This window comes from Pinus tabuliformis, chromosome 9, assembly GCF_031772625.1.
Source record: "Pinus tabuliformis cultivar Carrire ecotype Pingquan chromosome 9, CPIR1, whole genome shotgun sequence".
NCBI lineage: Eukaryota > Viridiplantae > Streptophyta > Pinopsida > Pinales > Pinaceae > Pinus > Pinus tabuliformis.
In genome coordinates this window covers 1,729,259,052-1,729,283,843 of record NC_142307.1, presented here as the reverse complement: position 1 = coordinate 1,729,283,843, position 24,792 = coordinate 1,729,259,052, and the positions used below count along the sequence as shown (strand labels likewise).

The 24,792-nt window shown below is 40.1% G+C and overlaps 1 protein-coding gene across 3 annotated transcripts in view; it reads right to left on the bottom strand.

Annotated features, from left to right (window-relative positions):
• LOC149155623 (uncharacterized) overlaps positions 1-24,792 on the bottom strand; it is a 328,425-nt gene that overhangs the window by 216,432 nt on the left and 87,201 nt on the right. For all 3 annotated transcript variants that reach the window (XM_089445820.1, XM_089445821.1, XM_089445822.1), the window contains one exon: positions 65-216. In XM_089445820.1, coding sequence (XP_089301946.1) covers positions 65-216 — 152 coding nt within the window. The remainder of the gene's footprint in view (positions 1-64; positions 217-24,792) is intronic.

The following is a 24,792-nucleotide window of genomic DNA, read 5'->3' as shown; positions in this document are numbered from 1 at the left end:
ATTTATTAAGCATTAACTTGAAAGAATATGGTTCAAATAAAACTGGAAGGGGATTAATGTATACCTCTCTCATCAAAACCCGTTGTTGGTGCAACACTTGCTTGACAGAATATCTACTTCCAGGAGGAATACAATCATTAAAGGACTCTCCAAGAGGCACTTTCGAAGGAATTAAGTTTGCAAGAGGCTGACCAACTGCTGGACAACCGATCCAACCTGAAAACACCTTGAAATCTTTAACAAACCTGTGCATGCAATGTCAGAGCACTGGCTACAAGGAGACAGCTACCTAGGCTAAAGAAACATTGTAACAGGAGTCAGTGGGACTTGATGAACTGAACAATTCATACTCATAAAAATTATGTTCTGCATATATAATTGAAGTTCAACATAAGAAACAACAAACTTATCAAGCTAAACTATGACCATAAAAATTTGACCATATTGATTAAAGAGAATAGGAACACAATAGGCTCACCCAGCAAATTCCTCCTGATCCAATAACAACTACAAGCAAGGTTAAATTTGACAAATTCAACAAATGTAATCTTGGCAGTGAACCCAAACTAAATCACCTCAAATTTGGTTGGTTAAACATTCAAAGTGACAGAAATTATATGTAGTTTGCATTAGAACCCAATATCCATCATGAAAGCTGCTGGTTTCTCAAAAATAATAATTTATTTGATGGCTGAACCACAAGAAATAGAAAACAATTATGGAAGAATTATCAATGTGTGAATCATCTATAAAGAAATTGTTTGAATAAACATGGATTTTGTTGTTCATGAACCAGCCTGAGATAAATCATACAACCTGAAAACTCAAATCTATGTATGATGTATTTCATGATTGTGTATTATTATTAGGAAAAAGTTATATTGTATGGGTATGTTGGTTCTGTGTAAGGGTACAGGTACAGGTACAAGAAGGATGAAAACAGATTGAAGTTTTGAACTAGAGAGAAGGGGATACATTAAGGAGGAAATCATCAGAATGCAGGTCGTGCAGGTATGAGTATGACCTGTGGGATAGAATTACCCATTAAACTATGGAAAATGCATTAATAGAAAATGTGCAGATTATAAAGCACTAATGTAAATCTCTATGTTCCACCAAGTTTCCAGGACAGGGGAGTGCAGGAACAAGGAGACACACATGGGAGCACCCCCAAATTTAAGGGCAATTTGGTGGAGAGAGGGGATGTCAAGGTGTCTAGCATAGGGTCCTTGTCTATAAAGATATGGCAATAAACACAATGTGATAAAATCCCAACAATAACAATTCATCCCATGCAAATTCGTCATTGTGCAATCCAATTAAAACGCTATAATCCCACCAATCCTAAAATTCTGAAAACTGTTCATTCTGCTGAACTCTGAATGGGATATGAAATTCTATTTTTCCAAATGAAGTCTGATAGGTTGGAACCACTCTCAAGCATCCTGAAACAATTAATGGTAAGATAAAGGAGAATGTCACTATTCTTAATATACCATTAATTACCAAGGTCACAGTCTCCTCAAAGCTCTGTTCCCTATCTTTGTTATATCTTAAAGGGTTGTTGGACAAAAACAATCAGGAAGGGCACAGAGGTATCCCCCTTCTTTCGTGGAGAGGAGCAACTAGACGCCCCCCTTTGGGGTAAATGCATCACCCACACAAGCGGAATTGCTAGATTAAAAAATGTTTACAGGATCAAGTACAATGTGGATGGACCAACTGACAAGCAAAATGCAAGGTTGGTGGAAAAAGGGTTGCTCAAAAGGAGGGGAGTGTTGAAGAGTGTAACTAGGTTCGGTCTTCATAAATGTAATTTTGATCTTTCTACTTGTAAAAGAAAAAAAATTATTATTTTTGTCAATTGCAAAAAAGAGTTTCTTGCTTATTGCATAGATATAGCACATGTTGAAGTGCTATAGGAAAGTCAAAGAGTCAATGTAATTATGAAAGACCCATTTAAGGGCAAGTTACACTATGTAAATATGTCAAAGATGATCCTCCAAAGCAAAGACAAGTCTCCTCTTCATGTCGGCTCAAAAATGAATTTTTATGCACTTAAGGACAAGTTGGCCTCACTAGCTCAAGTCAGCTCAAATAGGAGGGACATACTCCTATATATAGGGCAACTCGACCTCACCAAATGACCATCAAGTAATCTCTGAAATCAGCGAAGAAGAGAGTCAAAAAGGAGGTGCGAAAAGGAGCAGAAAGGTGCCTCTAGGCCAGCGAAGAAGAAAGAAAAGGAAACCGAGTTTAGGAGGACTGTTTTGGGGCTAATTTCAGTCACACGTGTGAAGGAAAAGAGGGTAACTTTGCTGTCATAATTGCAGTGACATAAGAGAATTCAATTGGGTGAAAAAGAGGCTTCAAATAGGCCTCCATCTCAAGCGAAGTGGGTCCCACATCAAGCGAAGGAAGGAATCAAGCAAGAAGGTCAATTTCAAGACTAGATCAGCCACACGTGCAAGAAAATCAGACCTGCAGTAGGTTAGGAGGAATACCTCAAGAAATATACTTCAAGAAAAGTCCCATCTTCTAGCCTAAGCATCAAGCAAAAGGAAGGTTGCCAAGCGAAGAAGAGAAAAGAAGAAATACTCTATAGTAGAGGTCTCTAAGGAGACCTAGGGTTTCTGCAGTTGTGCTATCAGTTGCCGAAAGAAGAGCTAAGGAAGAAATCAAGGTGCAGTGCAGAAGGAGGCATCAGATGAAGGACAAAAAGTAAGAGAGATGGTGTCTTGTGCTTGGAGGATCTATTTGTCAAGGATCTAGGTTTACATTTGTCAATTGAAACTTCAATAAGAGAAATATGCAGAAGGGTTTTCCTCTCTAGGAGAGAGAGGTTTTGCCCTGGCTGAGATCCAATATCTTGTGTTCTTGTCTCTTTTGTTTTGGTAATTGTTTGATGAAGTAAGAGAACACAAACTAATAATAATAAGAGAAGATTGTGGTAATAAGTAAAAAGTACCTCACAAATAGTTATCATCGTCAGAAGAATCTCATCCTAACCTAAATGCCCTAGATTCTTCAACATGGTATCAGAGCTAAGGTGACACATCAAGGAAGGGCATCTCAAGAACACAAAGGTTGAAGCATCATATCTACAAGCTAGGGTTCTAGATCCATCAAAATAAGAAGGACTACCATCTCCTCTCCTAGATCCATCGAGAAGGACTACCATTCTGGGAACAAAGAAAGAAGAAAGCCTTCCATCTAAATGCATCTACAAGAAGGACCATCCAAGAAGAGTCTCCATCAAAGATTCTTCATCTTCAAAGGAAGGCACCCAAGATCAAGGCCTATCAATGAAGATCTCCAGAACTACATATTGAGAAGTCTTCATCACCAAGCTGATCTCTCACAAGGCACCTTGAAGGAAGCATCTTGAAGAACTCCAAGATCTAAGAAGTCAAATCATCAAAAATTCAAGGAAGCTACAAGATCTCTTCACAACAACACTCTCAAAGCAAGTATTTTTATGTCCTCTTCTGAACATATCAAAATGTCATTTTGCAAGGAAAGCAACAAATTGGTTGGGACTGCTAATTTCCTTGCATGGAAAAAGAGGATTGATCTACTTCTAAAAGAAAATGAAGTTATGGACTACATCAAAGGGAATGTCATTGTTCTTGCAAAGAAACAAACTCAAGCCCTAGCAAAGTATAATAAGGATGAAACAAGGGCTCAAAGGATTCTAGTAGAATCCATAAAAGACCCTCTCATTCCTTATGTTTCCAAACTTGAAATATCTAAAGAAATCTATGATACACTAGTGGAGCCATTTTCAATTAATACCGCTGGAGAAGTGATATCGTTGCATAATGAATTATATAAAATGAAGATATCCAAAGAAGGAATAGCTCCCTACTTCATGAATATCTCTGAGATGAGAGACCAGCTACAAGAACTAGGAGAAGTTATGTCAGACAGAGAGATGACAACTGTGGTGCTCAATGCATTACCTAAGGAATGGGGCAACTTCACATCAAGTATATATGCCAAGAAGGAAGCTACCCCGTTGAATGAACTTTGGTCTCTATGCAAAATTGAAGAGACTAGACTCAAAGCCAAAGATGATGTGGGATCAAAGGAGAAAGCATTTGCTGCTATGGCCAAGAGAAAAGGGAAATTTGGCAAGTTTGGTCCACAAAGAAAGGGTAAAAGAGATATGTCCAAAGTCCAATGCTTTGGCTGCCAAGAATATGGACACTATAAGAGGGATTGTCCTAAGTTCAAGAAGGACAACAATAAGAGGAAACGAGAAGAAGCCCACATTACCCAAGAAGTGAAAGAAGAAGAGAAGAAGCAGAAGAAGGAAGCCCCTCTGGATCTCTACTATGACTGAGATCAACTTCTTCACATAAGTTCTCTTTAAAATTATGGATATCATAGGAATATGTATCAACATGATAGAATGCATGATTTATAAGAATGGCATCTTCAGCATCTTCAGAAATATAGGAGCATTGTGTAGAGATAGCTCAGATATAGATATTCATATAGATGTAGCCATTGAATGACCTCATCATTGCATAAAGGAATGATCATGATCAGGAAGAATCATCTTAGAAGGCCACTATCATCAACAGGAAGGAGCATTTGCAGGATGAGGACTATAAGAATCCTTCGGTGGAATCTTCAATAGAAGGTTCATGATTTTCAGAAAAGGCAAATGTCTCGATGAGAATTCCACCTATGGGGATTCAAGAAAGGATGTAAGCAGAGAAATATGTAAGAAAGCAAAGGAGATTGAGGTAATCTCAATCAAGGAAGCTATCAAAGAAAGCTGAGGTGATCAAGGAAAGAACTAAGACGCAGTATGTATGCTTCTATGTTTTTCAGTTAAGTCATGTCATCATTTGTATTAATGAGCATGGGGAATTGCTCTGGAAGCATGGTCAAGAATAGGGTAGATCTCTTTCATTAAACATATGCTTGAAAGACATGGTTCACACTCTGATAAAGGTCAACATGAGAAATGTCCTCATATGAAGTATGAGGTGACTGACAAGAGAACCTGTAAAGAAGCACATGAGATAAAGAGACCATGGACACTAGGAATCAACATCCAACAGAGTTGTTAAGACATCTCCTAGAAGAAGGCACGAGAATCCTGACAATGGAAGAAAAAGATCAAAGGACACTTGACACCTCGAATGTCCTTGGAGATGTGAACATGTAGGATGCGGAGGATTCAAGCCAACAAGATATCATGATGAAGACTCATCTCGAAAGGTACTATTTGACTTAATATTATATTTTGATTATTTATTTTTCTTGAGTAATATCTGGATGGGGTCATGCACGGCAACTGGAACAAGAGTTGTAAGTGCAAGTACAACTAGCATTCATGTGGAGGATGGAAATTCCGAAAAGAAGCATGATGAGAAAGAAGTAGCCATATGAAGAAGGTTCCAGATATGTATCAAGTAAGCCACTTTCCATGAAGAGAAGAATGACATGACGAACCAAGAAGGAATGTGATGGATGGCTAATGCCCTACAAGGAAGAAGCTCGACTAAATCTCATGACATCAAGGAAAGAAATTGATCAAGCAGCTGAAGGACCCACAAAAAGAAGTTGTTGATGAAAAGAAGAGTCCCTAGTTGAAAGGGAGCTCTAACAAGTCCCTAATTAAAAGGGAGCTTGGGCAAGTACCTGGTCAAAGAGAGCTTGGATGCATTCCTTTATAGGAATGGGAATATCTTCCCTACTTGAGAGGGAGAGATAGACACAACATTCTTGTCTTCACTTGGAAAGAAAGAATGGAGGACTGGGTAATCATCTAGCATTTGATGCTCTTTGAGGATGTGTAGGGCATCCAAGATAAGAGTAGGCAAGAGGACCGATATTCTTTGAGGGTTGGGAACCCAAGACAAGAATAGTCCTAAAAGGTCATACTCAGTGAACACCCAAGTGGGTATGTACCTTGAGAGACAATGATGAAGGTGTCTATAGTCATTGGTCTCGCCAACATTGTGCTCTAATCTAATGAGAGATAAAGCTGTCAATCAAGGCCTTGTTGTGGAAACAATGTTGGTTACTATGATGCTATAACAAATGGATTGGTAATCTAATTTCTCCTATGTGAATTCTTCAGATTGAAAATGTCCAAACACCTTGTAAAGTGACTTATGAATACCTCCTTAGTTAAGAGAGAGTGTTGAAGAAAGTGTAACTAGGTTCGGTCTTCATAAATGTAATTTTGATCTTTGTACTTGTAAAAGAAAAAGAATTATTATTTGTGTCAATTGTAAAAATGAGTTTCTTGCTCATTGCCTAGGTCTATCACGTGTTGAACTGCTATAGGAAAGTCAAAGAGTCAATGTAATTATAAAAGAACCATTTAAGGGCAAGTTATACTATGTAAATATGTCAAAGATGATCTTCTAAAGCAAAGACAAGTCTCCTCTTCATGTCGGCTTGCACGTAAGGACAAGTCGTCCTCACTAGCTCAAGTCGATTCAAATAGGAGGGACAGACTCCTATATATAGGGAAACTCAACCTCACCAAATGACCATCAAGTAATCTTTGAAATCAGCAAAGAAGAGAGTCAAAAAGGAGGTGTGAAAAGGAGAAGAAAGGTGCCCCTAGGCCAACGAAGAAGAAAGAAGAAAAGGAAACCAAGGAGGGACTGTTTTGGGGCTAATTTCAATCACACGTGCGAAGGAAAGAGGCTAACTCTACTGTCATAATTAGAGTGACATAAGATAATTCGATTCAATGAAAAAGAGGCTTCAAATAGGCATCCATCTCAAGTGAAGTGGGTCCCACATCAAGCGAAGGAAGGGATCAAGAAAGAAGGTCAATTTCAAGACTAGCTCAGCCACACATGCAAGAAATCAGACCTACAGTAGGGTTGGGAGGATCAGCATCTCAACTCAAAAATATAACTCAAGAAAAGTCCCATCTTCTAACCTAAGCATCAAGCAAAAGGCAAGTTGCCAAGCGAGGAAGAGAAAAGAATAACTACTCTATAGTAGAGGTCTCTAAGGAGACCTAGGGTTTCTGCAGTCATGCTATCAGTTGCTGGAAAAAGAGCTAAGGAAGAAATCAAAGTGCAGTGCAAGAGGAGGCATCAGATGAAGGACAAAAATGAAGAGAGACTGTGTCTTGTGCTTGGAGGATCTACTTGTCAAGGGTCTAGGTTTGACATTTGTCAATTAAAGCTTCAATAACTCTAGGAGAGAGAGGTTTTGCCTTGGCTGAGAACCAATATATTGTGTTCTTGTCTCTTTTGTTTGGGTAATTGTTTTATGAAGTAAGAGAACACACACTAATAATAATAAGAGAAGATTGTGGTAATAAGAAAAAGTAAAAAGTACCTCACAAATAGTTATCATCGTTAGAAGAATCTCATCCTAACCTAAATTCCCTAGATTCTTCAACAGGGGGTCGACTATGATGAGACATTCCTTCAAGCAACCAAGATAGGGATGAGCAGATCACTACTTACATATATAATCAACTTCAGATGGAACATGCACCAAATTCATATCAAAAGTGTCATCCTAAAGGGCAACCTAGAACAATGTGTACATGACGCAGCAACAAGGTTTTAAGTTCAGAGGCAAAGAACATCGATGCAGGCTCAAGAATGCTTAGAAAGACCTGAAAAAACCTCCCTGAGCATGGTACAAGAAGATCATTGTCCACCCACAGATGTTGGAGAAGCTCCCTATACCCTAATATCTACATCAATGTCGACGAAAGGACTTGGTGATTGTGATTCCATTTTCATGATATCAAAAACACAAGGAGCAATGATATTTAGTTGATAAATTTAAGGTGGAACTTTATCAAAGACTTGGGTCTACTTCGCTATTGTTTGGGAATTGAGTTCTGGTAAAAACAAGACTCGATCTTTATTTCCCAACAAACAATGTATACCTAACTACTATAGAAGAAGTGTTGAAGTTTGTAGCTCAGGCAGGTACTTTTGGATAGGCCTTGTGTCTAGGTGTGCAGAAGTCGCCCACATCTCCTTTGAACACTTGCTCTAAGTTGCACAAGTTGCTAATGTAACTTGGCCTAAGTTTAACTTGGGAAAAAACATGTATTAATATGTTGGCTTATTGAGCTAATAAATCTCAGGAAAAGTGAAGTAATTTACTTCAGTGAATAAGATTTCATCCTAGCCATCGATCTCAAGTGAGGCGAGATCAAATCTCAGACATCAATCACTTTGAGATTAGATTTAGGGTTAGGGATTTAGCTCAATGTAAAGTTATAAATGCAAGGCTGGGTAGAGGGGGAACACACACAACAGCAGCAAAAGATTGAGAGCAATATCTCAATGAACATGTGTTGGACCCAATGTTTTAAAAACCGGAAGCGATGACCGAATGAACCGGGTTTCAAACCGAGACTGGTCAGGTCTAAACGAACCGGTTTTTAAAAAATACATTAAATAATTCATTTTTAATGAAAACAAAAAACTATTTTTAAGATTTAAAACCATGATTCCAAACCAATAGAAACAAAATACGCAAGGTTTTCTCATCTATATACGATGTAAAGGTGAATATATCAAAATGGCATCGAGTGCAATACATATCCACAACAAAATACATAATCAATGAGGCTGTAAATGGCCTCTAGAGTCCAAAAACAATGCTCTAAGTTATGGAGTCACTGACCTACTACAAGTCTACATATCAGTGATCAACAACATGATCACTCCTCATCATAATCAACCTCATCACCACTACTAAACAAGAGATCATCAACATGAGCTACATAAATAATATGGCTCAGAGTTTGAGGACTCCTAAACCTCCTCTACAACTTTAGTAGTAGTAGCAAAAATAGACATCAAAACTACAAATCACCGATCAGCATGGTCACTCATGAAACCCATCATTGATTCAACGCTACTTGAATTACATAAACATCATCAACAAGAGATACATAAACATCACCTATCTCAAAGTCTTTAGATTTGGATTGCTCAACCTTATAACATGATAGAAATTGAAAAGGTTTAACATGCCTAACCAATGATTTTGGTTTGAGTGAAGGGTTCATCTCCTCAACCTTATAATGTGGTAGAAAAAGATTAGCATGCCTAACCAGTTGTTTTCCTTTGAGTGAAGAGTGCATTGTTGTTAAGGACATGGTAGAGTAGTTCAACAATCAATACCACCAACATCAACAAAGTTCAACAATCAATGCCACCAACATCAAGGTTCTTAAAGGGCTTCATGCTCTTGATCAATTGCCAATCTCATACCCTCACGCATAATAAAATCAAATGGAAACACTGCAAACCCCCAAACTATGAAATCCTGAAAACCATTAAGTCTGCTGAATTTTGTGTGAAATCTAAAATTCTAGTTTCTCCATATGAAATCCAATGAGGTCGAAACCACTCTCAAAAATCCTGAGTCATTTCATGGTAATGTTAAAAATTTAAGTAAAAGTGACATTTCCTTTAATTTGTATTACCATTAATTTCCAACATTCCTAGGATTGAGATGCGTCAGGAAAATGAGAGGGTAGGCGGCATGTTTTTCTTGGAGGGGCTATATTTGGGGGAAAACAACCCCAATTTTCCCTCAAAACAACTTCAAAACTCAAAAAAATGCATTATGTGGAGTTTATGGTTGCCTTAGCAATAAACCAATCAGTTTATGGTGGAACCGGTCGGTTTGACCATAAACTCGCCGGTTCCATCCTAAACTGGCCGCTTAGGACCGGTTTTTCTAATTTTTTGGCGAAGGGAAGGGTCAAACCGGGTTTTTCTGTCGGTTTGACTTGATGGGCTAGTGAATCGGCCAGTTGGACGGGTTACCGGTTCAAACCAGATGGTTTTTAAAACACTGGTTAGATCTAAGGGAGTGTAGAGAGGCTAGAGATCTAGATCTACAAGAGAGAGAAAATTTGTTGGATCAAATCTGGAATATTGTAATCAATGTTTTCTTAGTTAGGATTTTATCCCAGGATGAGAGCCCAAATAAGTTCTGAGTTTTATTAATGGTGAACTAATTTGTTGCGCAGAAATTTGTTTGTGATTCATGTGATTTAGATTGTTATTTGCTTCCGCTAATTTTTTTTGTGCGAGGAAATATTTGGCCAGATCCACCGGATCACATCCCGCCAACTTAATTACCAAGCTCTAACCACAAGGGCGTTGAGGAGAATTGGCACCGCGACCTCTCACTATCAAGGTGCTTTAGCTACGGGAACTTGACCAATTGACTTAACCCTATTTTTGTTAGGACCCTGGTTGTGTGTTTATTCAGTAATTTATTGCTTGGAATTAAATATCAAAGCTAGGTTACCAAAAATTTAACATGATATCAGAACTCTAAATCGATCTCGGAATCATGGGCGTTGGGTTCGTAAATTATCGTCGGAGCCAGGTTCAACCATTGTACAAATGAAGATAAAATATTAATATAAAAGAAAGGCCAAAATAAATAGGCCAAACACCTGAAGAGAAAAAAATTTAAAAGGATCTGAATTTTTTTATTGCACGAAAGCAAAAATTAAAATTAAAAATGAATAATAAATAAAAAGTGATTGACAGATAGACTGACCTGTCGGCCTATCCAACTGCTTGAGTAGCAGTAGCCACCAAACCAGCAAACCCACAGGGGAGAACAACAACTAGTTGACCAGCCGCCAAACAGTGAGCAGCCCACCAAGACAAGTTGAGCGTGCAAGGGATAGAGAGGAATCCGGACAACAAAACTATGTGAAGGAATCGAAGCATCTAACTATAGCATAAACAATAGTTGGAAGTGACCAGAGAAGTGCAACAAAGTGGCCAACAAGGAGAAACACAACAAAAGTCGCAACACCATGTGACTAGGCCTCAGCAAAGTTGTGGAACAACCTGGCCCAGTCGATCGACTGTCAACATGGGAGAAGACATAATGTTGTATTGACTCAAAGTACCACAGGGCTGAGAGAAAAAGTCAAATCATTGCAACACAGGGATGGAACCATCGAGGAATAAGTCATCAGGGTCGTAGGGTGAGGACAATGTTGCTACTATCAAAAGAGACTCAAGCTTCAAAGACGCAACACTACAAGCTTGAGAACACGGCACAATAGTGTTAGTTTTTGTAGCATCGGATGTGTTCTAGCCTTCAAATTTTGTTGAGAGAATAGAATACATGAGATCTCCAAAACCCAAAAATCGTTTCTAGAAATTCTGCCTAGAAATGACTTAATTATATTATTAGTTAGTTTTTAATATTCCTAAGTCTAAACTTAGGGAATATGACTAAGTAATCAAAATTAATTATTTTAAGGTGTGAATGTTCTAGAAACTCACAAGGATCGACTTCAAGTTAATCCTAGCCATCGACTAAGATCTAATCTTGGTCGTTGAAGTCTCAACAGAGGATTATAAGAAAAAGTCGATGGGTCTTGGAGAAATCACTTCAGTAGTTCGATTTCATGAGTAGATCGACTTCTAGAGTAGCTACAATCAGTTGTTAGAGAGAAAGCCAGTGAGATCGAAGCAGTGAGAGAGGGGCAAGGATAGTGAAGCCGGAGGAAGGATTCCAAATCCGGTGAATGCATTTGCAGAGAGGCAAGTGAGCCACAGTGAGGCTGACGCAGAGCAGCGCAATAGCCTCACAATTTTGAATCTGCTAGGGAAAAGCAAAGTTTCAGTGCCAGAAGATGGGCAGACATTCCGGAGGCCAGGAGAGACTTTTTCCCAGAAAACAACAAACCAGAAGACTTGAGGAGAACTTGGTTCGAGCTAAGTGCATAAGTAACTGCGCTAGGGTGGCACAGTAGCTGCGCAAACCCAGTTTGGATGGCTCAATTTGAGCTGAGGTCAAAGCCTGAATTTGCCAGTGGAGTGAGGAAATTTCTCACTAGATTTTTCTTGCCAGTTTTTCTCTGTAGCATTTGCCAATTTCAGCATCGAGTTGTACTAAAATTATTTCACTGCTGCATAATAATAAAACCCTTAGTTGTTACACCGGTTTTCCCAAGTTGGGTTTTTCCAGGGACATTGGTCCAAAAATAACTGTGTAAATTTATGTGTGTGTGCTAGCATTTCTTCCAACGTTTATTCTTTTTGCGGTTTTATTTGTGTAGGTTGCAGTGTGAGTTATTCAGTGTTTGTTGTAGGAAACAATTAATAGGATTTGGGTTGCCAAATTTTCACATGGTATCAAGATGCAAATGATCAGTCGAAGAGCTCAATAGCGAAGGAAGAGGGAGTTTCGCTATTTATTGTTGGACAGCAGATCAAAACCCTAGAGGCAGCGCATTCACCTTGGCCAAGAGGTCGAATTTCTTGAGGAGAATCGATTTTTTCTGAGAGAGTGACAGAAAAATTTGATCTCTCCAGATCGAGGGATTCTATAGGCAAAGGTAGCATCCAGTATTTTCCACAAAGCAGATCTCTAGTTGGACGCAATAGTTTTGCAACAGTTTGCTAGAGTAGAACTAGCGTCGAGTGGAAGAAGAGCACACACTGAGAGAAAGTTTTCCTCAAGGAACTTTCAGTCTCAAGAAGTTCGATTTCCCTTGCAAATCAACAGTCGTTGTGAGAAGAGTTTCTCACTCTAGAAGGGAGTGTGAATAGCCTAGTAGTAGCTGAGTAGAAGGGAAGAGGAGATTTTCGGCATTGTTGAGATGGCCACTACTGGACTTTGAGATTAGGACAGTTGGATGGTGCTTCCATCTATGCCATCTGGAAGGCAAGGATGCCCTTCCTTCTGGATGAATATGGTCTAAAGCCATTCATAGATGCACTGGTAGGTATCCCCACGGATGCAGATTAGTTGAAGGAGTATAGAAAGGAAATGGCACGGGCGAAGAGGTTGACCCTTGATGGTGTTCAGGATCACATTGTTTCACACATAGCTAGCAAAGGGACTGCCAAAGAAATGTGGGAGATTCTCACCACTCTGTACTAGGGCACTTCCGAGCAGCAGAAGATGTACCTAGAGGAGAAGCTGAGATGCACCAGGATGCAGAAGGGGGAAGGCATAGAACCCCTCCTCACCAGGATTCAGGAGATACGGGACCAGCTTGTCGTTGTTGGCGCAGCGCCTCAACCCACAAAGCTAGTGTGATTGGCACTAAATAGTGTCTCCGAGGAGTGGCAAGTATTCGTCCAAAGAATTTTGGGCAGAGACACCTTGCCAAGGTGGGACAGAATGAGGGTTGATTTGCAGCAAGAGGAGTTGAGACGAGCTCTAGTAAAGAGCTCTATCAGTGGCAACAACAGCGGATCGAAGTAGGTGAAGGAGGAGGAGAATGCGGCCCTCGCGTCGAAGGGTCCCAGTGAGGGACAAGGGAAGCAGCAAAAGAAGAAGCACCTGTCTAAGGTCAAGTGCTTCAGGATGTGGTGAGTTTGGTCACTACAGTACCATGTATCCTCTCAAGAAGAAGGACAAAGAGGAGAAGTAGGACTAGCACGCAACATCAGCAAAGATCGATAGGTTGTCTTCCAGGCTAGAGGAAGACTTTGCCATGTTAGCTAGCATACCCCCAGGTGTAAAATAGGTGACTTGGTATTGTAGACCCAGAGTGCTACAGATGGGCAGGATTCTTGAGGAGGTCGACCTCTTGAATCAATACCTTGCTATGAGATCCCGCATTATTCAGTAGCAGGATGGATCAGTGATTGTTGATGCAGTCAAATGCCAGAGTGACAGATGCAGAGACTAGTAGCAGTCAGATATTGGGGAGCACAGTGCAGAGTTGGCAACATTGCAATTGGCTCAGTGCAGAGTCAGCAGCAGCACAGATTCTTCAGTGACAGTGCAGATACTAGCAGCAATAAGAGACTCAGGTGACAGATGAATCATACTAATCATAGTTGATACAGTATTTAGGATGTTTTCCAGTTGCAACAGCAACAGATGAGAGGGAGTTTCAATGTTGGCAACAGTATGGCAGTGTCAGCAGCAGCACAAATACAGCGTATATCAGAGTTGCGCAGTGGCTGGTGGGCAACAGTAGTTAGACATTAGCAACGTGACAAGAGATGATGCAGAGAAAGGGTGTTGCTACAGGAGGCAGCATCTCTAGAACACATTCCTTGCTAAGAGGGAGTGTTAGTTTTTGTAGCATCATATGTGTTCTAGCCTTTAAATTTTGTGGAGAGGCTAGAATACATGGGAACTCCAAAACCTAGAAATTGTTTCTGGAACTTATGCCTATAAATGAATTAATTAGAATATTAGTCAAATTTTAAATATTTCTTAAGTTTTTTAAATATTTCCTAAATATAAACTTAGGGAATATGACTAATTAATCAGAATTAATTAAGTTAAGGTGTGAATGTTCTAGAAAGTCACACGGATCGACTTCAAGTTAATCCAAGCCATCAATTAGGATCTAAGCTTCGTCGTTGAAGTCTCAACAAAGGATTATAAGAAGAAGTCGATGAGGCTTGGAGAAATCACTTCAAAAGTTCGATTTCATGAGCGAATCGATTTCCATAGTAGCAGCAATCAGTTGCTGGAGAAAAAGCCAATGAGATCGAACCAGTGAGAGAGGGGCAGGGGCAGTGAAGCCGAAGGAAGGATTCCAAATCCAGTGAGTGCATTTGCAAGAGGCAAGTGAGGCACAGTGAGGCTGACGCAAAGCAACGCAATAGCCTCTAGAGGCTATTTCGAATCTACCGAGGAAAAGCAGAGTTTCAGTGCCAAAAGCTGGGCAAAGGTTATGGAGGCTAGGAGAGACTTTTTCCCAGAGAACAGCAGACCAGACAGTTTGAGGAGAAGTTGGTTCAAGCTGAGTGCAAAAGTGACTGCGCTAGCGGGACGCAGTAGCTGCGTAGAGCCAATTTGGAAGCTCAATTTGAGTTGAGGTCAGAGCCTGAATTTCTCTGCAGAGTGAAAAAATTCCTCACTAGATTTTTCTTGCCAATTTTTCTCTGTAGGATTGTCAATTTCGGCATCCAGTTGTACTCAGATTATTTCACTGTTGCATAACAATAAAACCCTCAAGTGCTGCAGCAGTTTTCCCAAGTTGGGTTTTTCTAGGGACATTGGTCCAAAAATCACTGTGTAAACTTATATGGGTGCTAGCATTTCTTCCAACGTTTATTCTTCCACAGTTTTATGTGTAGGTTACAGTGTGAGTTATTCAATATTTGTTGTAGGAAACAGTAAATAGATTGTTAATTTAAAATAACAATTAGGAGAATAATTTCCAGTTGCTGCAATAGGATTTGGGTTGCCAAATTTTCACAATCGTTGTAGATGGAGATTGATCATAGAGCAGTGCACAAGATTATGTGGATGCCAAGAAGCCATGTGTGAAGAGAGTAGTGAGGCCAAGCCAGAGCCACCACACAAGTCAAGATAGTTGACAAGCAGAGTAACGGTTATAGTATGAGGTCAAGCCAACAAGTCAATTGACAAGTTGAGATTGAGCCCATGTGGGCATCAGCTGCAACAAGTCTAGGTCGACATAGGAGACTACGAAGGGTAAGTCATTATAAAGGGAAGTCACTGCCAAGGAGCATTCAAAGACGAGTTAATACAGTTGTGTGTCGACCAAGTCATGGAATGGGCACAAAGTGAGGTTGCATGCGCATGGTTGCATATCAAACGTAGTCAGACAAGCGGATCAGCACAAACAACAGTCAAGGCCCAAGCTCCACAGGTGCAAAAAAAATCGTGGGCAAAGATTATTGTCGGATTGGTTGGCACGACAACACGCAATGAAAAGAAGCACAGGAAACTTCTTCATCAAGTGAATTTTTTTTTTGGCAAGGTTTGTTCAACTGGACAGGATGGCGACCAATCTCAAGTTTGAAGATTGCCCGAATGCTTTGTCCAACTACAGCACTTGGAAGGAGAGGATTACATTGGTGTTAGAGGAGAATGATATCTCGAAGTTTGTAGCACAAACTCAGATCCCTCCTATCAATGCAACACTTCTGGCTGCCCATAATAAGAAGGGTGTGCGAGCCAGGAGGATTATCCTAAACAGGCTGAAGGACTATATTATTCCTCATATAACTGGGAATAAAACAGACAGAGAAATGTAGGAGGCGTTGACCAAGTTACACCAAAGCGAAAATCGGAACCGAAAGATGGTGCTGAAAGAGAAATTCGACGAAACCAAGATGTCCGAGAATGAAACCATTTAACTCACCAGAATATCTCAAGTACAAGATGGACTTGTTGCAGTGGGGAGAAACTATCCGACTCAAGTTGTTAAGGACAACTCTAAACGAGTTCACAAAGTAGTGGGGTGCCTTCATTAAGGGAGTCATGGCACGGGAGAATCTCCCAACCTGGGATAAGTTGTGGGATGACTTCACCCAAGAGGAGACTCATGAAGAGGCTCTTCATGGCAACTAGGTAAAAGGTGAAAGGGATGAGGAGAACATTGTTCTTTCAGGTCATGCAAGAAAGAGCAAGGGAGTTGCCAGGATGGACAAATGAGAGGGAGGATCCTCTCATGATAGGAAGAAGAAGGACATGAGCAAAGTCAAGTGCTTTTCATGTCATAAGATAGGACATTATACCAGTCAGTGTCCAAACAAAAAGAAACACAAAGGGAAAGCACAAGTTGCAGCATCAACCAAGATTGAAGATTTTGCAACAAAATTTGAGGAGTTCTCATTAGTGGTTGCTTGTCTTTCTAGCACTAGTGTTAGAAGTGCCCGGTTTGTGGACAGTGATGCATGGTTCATACTACATAGATAATGGAGCATCTCGCCATGTGACGAGAATGAGGGAAGTGTTACTTATTGTTTCAAAGACGAATTCAAGCATGCAAGTGAGAGTTGGTATAAGTACCATTCTTGCAATGAAAGGGGTTGGAATAGTGTTATTTTAACTAGAATCACGAGGATCTATGGAGGTGGTAGCAATGTTACATATCCCAAAGCTGAAGACGAACTTGCTCTCAGTCTCAACTCTGGAGGATGGAGGGTATGATGTTGAGTTCAAAATGGACAAGTATTGATACGTTCAAGGGAGCTACCCACAACATAGCAGTCAGGCTTCGTGTCAAGAAGAGTAAGTTGTACAACTTGCAAGGCCAGCCTGTAAGTAGATCCAAGGGCATCTTGGATCAAGGATCGATGTTAGTGACAGAGATTGAGCAAGACGCTCTAAAGATTGAGTTGATGTTGAAGATTAGCAGATGAGGGTGCAATTCCCTCCTTGGAGAAGTCCGGGAAAGCATAAGGAGACCCCTCTTCCACTTGGGAAAAGTCAAATTTACACATGGAAAAATGTTAATTTTAATGCTAGTACAAGTCGGACTAGAGAGAGAATTTAACCTCCTAACTCTCATATAAATTGACCTAAGTTTACTTCACTTGGAGGCATCACATCACACATCAATCATTCATCATTTGGTTCCTGGTATCGTACATCTCTGAAATATTGCAAGTTGTCTTCACACGTGCAACACGAGGCGAGATATTTTTGTTTGACTATGTTGACTTTTTGTTTTTCGACTTCCTTTGACAAGCATTGACTTGGGGTGACTTTGACTTGGTTTGACTAAAATCTAATGTTTTGGAGGTCACTTTCACTGAGATGTTGACCGAATTCTTCTGGGAAATTTGACCATCTTTGACCACAAATCTGAAGCTAAGGTTGACCATAGGTTAACTGTTGACTTTGACCAAATTGCTAGAGGAATTTTGGATTTGTTTTGACTGGGTTTGACTAAGGAGAAAAGGCTACATTCTTTGACTAGTTTACCAAAGTTTTATGAGAATTGTTGATAGTTGACTTTGATTGGTTAAGGTTATCATTGGCTACTGTTGACTGAACTTTTATGGGGCAAAAATTGCAGAACTGGTATTTTAACTAGATTTGACTTTTATGCTCATCATTGATTGGTTATTGGATTGTTGACTTGGATAGTCAAGGATTTGACCTTTGACTTGTTGATGGATGTACTTGGACTATGAATCTCTGCTAAACATTTGATGATTATCTAATAGAAGAAGAATTTGGTTGGGTTTTCCCCCTTGTGGGTTTTTTCCCTGGTTTTTAACCTAAAAATCTATGTCTCATTGATCTTGGTTGTCTTCTCTTGTGCATATTGTTTACTATTATATCTACAATTGCTCACTGCTATTGTGTAATTGAAAAATAAATTGAAAAGTGATTGCTACTAAAAGAAGAAATTGTTTAAGTGATTGTTACAACATAGAACATTGTGAAAATTTAACATGGTATCAGAGTTGAGGTGAAGACAAGCCCAAGGAGACAAGAGCAATCACCCCTTTGAAGAGATCTTATCTGTTGTTGAAGTTCATTTGACTTGCTCAAGATGTCTACCTCATACTTCGAGATAGAAGAGAAGTTGAATGACTCCTCCAACTTTGTTGCTTGGAGAGCTAGGGTGGATTTGACTTTGGAAGAGAATGATGTTATGGAATATGTTGAAGGCAAGGTACCTAAGCCTCCAAAGAATGCAACTATTGCTACTAAGTCCAAGTATAAGAAAGGTGAGATCAAAGCTAAGAAAATCATTATTGATTCTTTGAGAGATCATTTGATCACTTATGTATCCAAGCTGAAGAAGTCCACAGAAATGTATGAAGTCAACAACTTGAGCCATATTCTTGCTTTAAACAATCAACTCAAGGATATCAAGATGAACAAGGGTGAGACCATTCAATCATTCCTCATGAGGATATCTCAAATCAAGGATCAACTTTTGTCTGTTGGTGAAATTATATCTGATAGAGAGTTGGTGTTGACCACACTTGGAGACCTCCCTATGATTTGGGTACATTTATCACAACCATTAGCAACAATGACAAGTTTCCCACATTTGATGAGCTATTAGGCAAGTGCACTCAAGAGGAGTCCAAAATGATTTTTAGAGGGAGAAATCAAAAAAGCATGAAAAAGGAAAACCTACCGTTGATTTGGGTACATTTATCACAACCATTAGCAAAAATGACAGGTTTCCCACATTTTATGAGCTATTAGGCAAGTGCACTCGAGAGGAGTCCAAAATGATTTTTAGAGGGAGAAATCAAAAAAGCATGAAGAAGGAAAACCTACAGCATTTTCTGCTCAAGCCAAGAAGAATAAAGAGAAAGGAAGGCCCTCAAATTGGAAGTCAAAAAAGCAAGGTCAAGGATTCAAGAACGGCAATCAAGGATTCAAGAACAACAATAGAGGATTCAAGAAGGACATGTCCAACATCCAATGCTACAATTGTCACAAGCATGGTCATTATGCTCGAGATTGTCTAGAAGAAAGAAGTGCTTCGAGGAGCATTCGAAGAAGCAAGAGAGGAGGACCCCCTGCAAGAGAAGAGACTCATCATTCTCCCAAGACATCAGGGATACAAGGTATGACAAAATGCAGCTAAAACTCAATTTGAATGCTTTCGTAATTCTATTCTTTCTAGTTCCGCTCCTCTGGATCTTTTGATAACTAGTTAGTAGATAATGGCTCTTCTAAGCACTTCACTGGTTATCGTGAAGTACTCTCAAACCTAGTTGAGAGGGAGTCCAATTTGAAGATCATTCTTGTAGAAAATGTTACATATCCTGTTAAGGGGACTAGGTCTGTTTCCTTTCATTTTGATTTTGGTTAAACTATACATCTACAAGATGCCTTGTATGTGTCGGGATTGAAAAAGAATCTTCTATCTATATATGTCTTGGAGGACAAAATATGAAAGTTCATTTCATAAATGGAAAGGTTTGTGCCTATCGAAGAAGGTATAGCTTGAAGTATGCCTTCACAATGGGATCGAGAATTGAAGGCCTTAACAATGTCAATGGAAGACCAATCTGAGAATTGGTTCATGATAGTAATCATCAATGTGAGTTATGGCAACGAAGATTCGCCCACCTCCACTTATAGAACTTTGCCTAATGTGAGAAAGATGGTTTCTAGAAAACCTGAGATTCAAATAGAATAAGATGGAGTTTAAGTATTAGGGGGTTTACACAGTGCATTATATTAGATATATTTTGGGATTCAACTGCGTTAAGTAAGTCATTCACGTATGACCATTTCCATGAGAGTTAGTCGTAACTGACTAATTTCTCATGGTTTTTGAATAGTTCAATTAGCACTCATTGCATTGGGTGATGCTCACAGGGGTGAAGAAGTGGGATTGAAACTAGTGAAATGAATCACATAGCGTCAATCATCACTTCCGAGGCTTGCACCATGTAACCAGGACTTCCCGGGAGGTCATCCATCCCAGATTGCCTCTGGCTCAAGCGCGCTTAACTGTGGATTTTTCCCTGCAATCAAGCTCACTTAACTTACTACCCCATTTGCAAAACCTTAGCAAGTATTGTGTCTCATGAACCATTCAAGTAGAGATCCCTTCACTCTTTTTCAATTTAAGTATTAGGGGGTTTACGCAGTGCATTATATTAGATATATTTTGGGATTCAACTGCGTTAAGTAAGTCATTCACATATGACCATTTCCATGGGAGTTAGTCGTAACTGACTAATTTCTCATGGTTTTTGAATAGTTCAATTAGCACTCATTGCATCGGGTGATGCTCACAAGGGTCAAGAAGTGGGATTGAAACTAGTGAAATAAATCACATAGTGTCAATCATCACTTCTGGGGCTTACACCCAGTAACCAGGACTTCCCGAGAGTTCACCCATCCCAGATCGCCTCTGGCTCAAGCGCGCTTAACTGTGGAGTTTTCCCCACAATCAAGCTCACTTAGCTTGCTACCTCATTTGCAAACCTTAGCAAGTATTGTGCCTCATGAACCATTCAAGTAGAGATCCCTCCACTCTTTTTGAATTTAAGTATTAGGGGGTTTACCCACTTCTTCACCCCTGTGAGCATCACCCAATGCAATGAGTGCCAATTGAACTATTCAAAAACCATGAGAAATTAGTCAGTTACGACTAACTCTCATGGAAATGGTCATACGTGAATGACTTACTTAACACAGTTGAATCCCAAAATATATCTAATATAATGCACTGCATAAACCCCCTAATACTTAAATTCAAAAAGAGTGAAGGGATCTCTACTTGAATGGTTCATGAGGCACAATACTTGCTAAGGTTTTGCAAATGGGGTAGCAAGCTAAGTGAGCTTGATTGTGGGGAAAACTCCACAGTTAAGCGCGCTTGAGCCAAAGGCGATTGGGATGGGTGACCTCCCAGGAAGTCCTGGTTACCAGGTGCAAGCCCTGCAAGTGATGATTGATGCTATGTGATTCATTTCACTAGTTTCAATCCCACTTTTTCACCCCTGTGAGCATCACCCGATGCAATGAGTGCTAATTGAACTATTCAAAAACCATGAGAAATTAGTCAGTTATGACTAACTCTCATGGAAATGGTCATACGTGAATGACTTACTTAACGCAATTGAATCCCAAAATATATCTAAGATGGAGTTTGTCAAGGATGTGCAAGTGGAAAACGTGTGAAGGGACCATTCCCTTCAAGTAGAAGAAATACCAATAGAATACCTCAACATATACATTATGATCTATGTGGACCTATGCTTGTGACCTCTCTTGGTGGCTACTTGTACTATATAATCTTTGTGGATGACTTCTCCCACAAGACATGGATTTTATTCTTAAAGAACAAGCACCAAGCATTTGATATGTTCAAGGAATTCAAGGCACTAGTGGAAAATCAAATCAAAAAGAAGATCAAAATTTTGAGAACTAACAATGAAGGAGAATTCACTTCAAATGAATTCATTAATTTTCGCAAGGAAGTTGGAATCAAGAAGGAAATCATCGTACATTATAACCCCGAACAGAATGGTGTAGCTAAAAGGAAGAACAGGACTATCATGGAAGCAAGCAGAGATATCTTGCATGATCAAAAGTTGCCAAAGTTTCCATGGGGAGAATTTGCTAACACTATTGTCTATGTTCAAAATAGAACTCCTCACCATGTCTTAGGTGACAAGACTCTCGAAAAAGCCTTCACAAGTATGAAGCCCAAGGTTGGACACTTGAGGATCTTTGGCTACCCCATTTACTTTCATGTGTCGAAGGAGAAGAGGACCAAGTTGGAAGCTTCAAGAAAGAAAGGTACTTTTGTTGGTTATTGTGAAAATTCTAAAGCTTATAGAATATATGTACCTGGTCAAAGAAATAGAGTTTAGCAGGGATGTGACATTTAATGAAGATGTTTCTCTTGGGAAAGCAAGGGACACTCCTCCCCCTGCCAATTTTGAAGGAAAGGATGATGCCATGGATGAACAAGAAGAACCTCCTATGCTTGAGTCTGAGCCTGACTTTACTAATGAACCCATGGATCCCTTGGATCCCCCTCCGTCTGATCCTCCCTCTACTAGAAAAGAGACCATTATCGCTTCGTGACACCTTATAGGATGTTAAAATGTTAAAATTGGCAACTAGGGCCAAACTCCATGTGAGTCATCTTATTAATGACAGTTGATATTTTTCTTGGATCCCTCTCATCAAGAGGTGTAGGATTGATCTAAAGATCATAAGATTCCGATAAGATGGAGATATGAATTTATTTGTGTTGTGGGACAATTCGTCAAGGTCGGCCAGCAACCAAATATACCCCACAAGTGCTCAATGTTTTAGTATAAATAGAGGTGCCTTGAAAGTCATTTGGACACATTCACTTGGGATCTCTTCCTCTCTACTTGTCTTTGGGTTTTGGTGAGAGGGGAGATCCTAAGGGATAACATTGTCCTAATGGAGATCTACGTTGCCCTAATAGAGATCTACGTTGCCCTAATGAAGAAGCCCTAGACGCAGGAAGGAAGGGAGATCTAACAAGATGAAGGAGGCCTAACAGCAGACCCTAACACAGTCCTATTATGCTCTAATATATACGCTGTCCTGGAAGGGTTTTAGACAGCCCTTAGACGCAGCAAAAGCGATACCCTAACAGCAATGAGGAGCCTCCCATTTGCAGCCCTAAACTGCCCTCATACACCGTCCAAAGGAACCCTTATACGCTGCCCCAGTCCGCTGTCATAAGGAGGCCTTAAGTATGCCCTGGCCGCAGGTCTAAGGTAGGGTTAAATGTGCCCTAGCCACAGATCTAAATGCGAATTCTCTGTGGAAGAAAGCTACAGCTCTAAGCAGTTAGAAAGGTTCTTAAGGGCAGATTTATGGGCAGGGTAGGTATGCCTTCTTAGTCAGATCAGACCGCAGCAAATAAGAGGTAAGTTGGAGAATTTATGTGTGGGTTATCTCTGTCACAGGGCCACTGAATAGGGTTGTTGCTACAGCTGTGTGGGAGGACTTTTTGTGAGGGCCGAAAGGCTGCTTGAGGTCCTCTCTCTAGGCCGCATATGCCCAGGACAAAGCACAGTAGGACAGAGGTTCTTCCTTATTGTTTGGGGTTGATTTATGTTGCTGGTTACAGTTGGTTGTAGGAGACATGGAGAAGGAGCCTCATACCCTACAGCAGATTTGAATGCCTATCATTGGACAGCAAATCCTTGATGTAGGAGATCCGAGATCTGTAGGGTGCCTTGAGGTGATTGGGACAGCTAGTACATGGCAGCAAGGTACAACATGTCTAAATGGGACAGCAATGAAGCTTGGTGAAGCATGGACAGCAGCATCATGATAAAGCATGGACAAGCTGCAAGCATGGTGATGCATGGAGCAGCAATGAAGCTTGACGGAGCAAGTAAATGAGACAGCAGTACAACATGTACATGATGCAATACATGGACAGCAGTACATGAAACAATAGATGGGACAGCTAGAACATGGTGCAGCAAAGTGTAGTATGGTACATGGGACAGCAGTGGCAACATAAGGTGCAACATGTGGTGATGTGTACAGCATGGTCATGAGGTCCAGCAATGTGTTGATGGGTGCAGCATGGTGCAGCACGGTGAGGTGCAGCATTACGACGAGATGTAGCACAATGATAGGTGAAGGAGTCAGCTTGGAGAATCAGTTGAAGCAGCATGTCTTCAACTGATCTCATGTAAAGATGATCTATTCTCTTATCTAGAAAGTCTAAGTGTTGACTTTTGTGGTAAATGTACTATCTCTCTCTCTCTCTCTCTATTGAACTATTGAAGAACATATAAGAAGAATTGATCAAGGGTTTCCCCACATTGGGGTTTGTCCCTGGCTAGCGCCACATCTTGTTTCCTCTTGTTTTGGCTTGTTTTCTGCGATTTATGTTTATGTTCTATCTACAGTTTACTTTAACGCTGATGTGATTGCTAATCTTGAAAAGATATTGAGCTAACTGTAAAAATTGAATTAAATTGCTCTAAGCATAGAACATACCTAAACTTAACATGAAAGACATGTTGTTGCAAGAGGAACCTTCAAAGAAATTTAGAAGCCATGCCAATATTAGGAATATGTTGTAGTTAAGAGCAACATTATACAGGTTGAACCATGCACATTTGAAGACGCAGTGAATGAACAAGAGTGGAAGGATGCTATGGCCAAAGAATATGAGTCCATCATTAAGAATGATGTGTGGGAAGTGGTTTTGAGACCTGAAGAGAATTCCGTTGTAACTTCTAAATGGATATACAAAATTAAGCATGGTGTGGATGGAAGTATCAAGAAGTACATAGTGAGATTTGTGGCTAGGGGGTCCTCCCAAAAAGAGGGAGAGGACTATGATGAGATCTTTGCATCTATTGCCCAGTATACTACCATCCATCTATCATTGCTCTTGCTGCTAACGAGGGATGGACACTTCATTAGATGGATGTGAAGACTACATTCCTACATGGTATTCTCAAGGAAGAAGTATACTTGGAGCAACCACAAGGCTTTTAGGAGAATGACAGAAAGACTCATGTGTGCAGGTTAAAGAAGGCCCCTTAAGGATTAAAGCAAGCCCCTAGGGATTGGTATGCCAGCATTGATAGCTAGATGATGAAGCTTGGATTT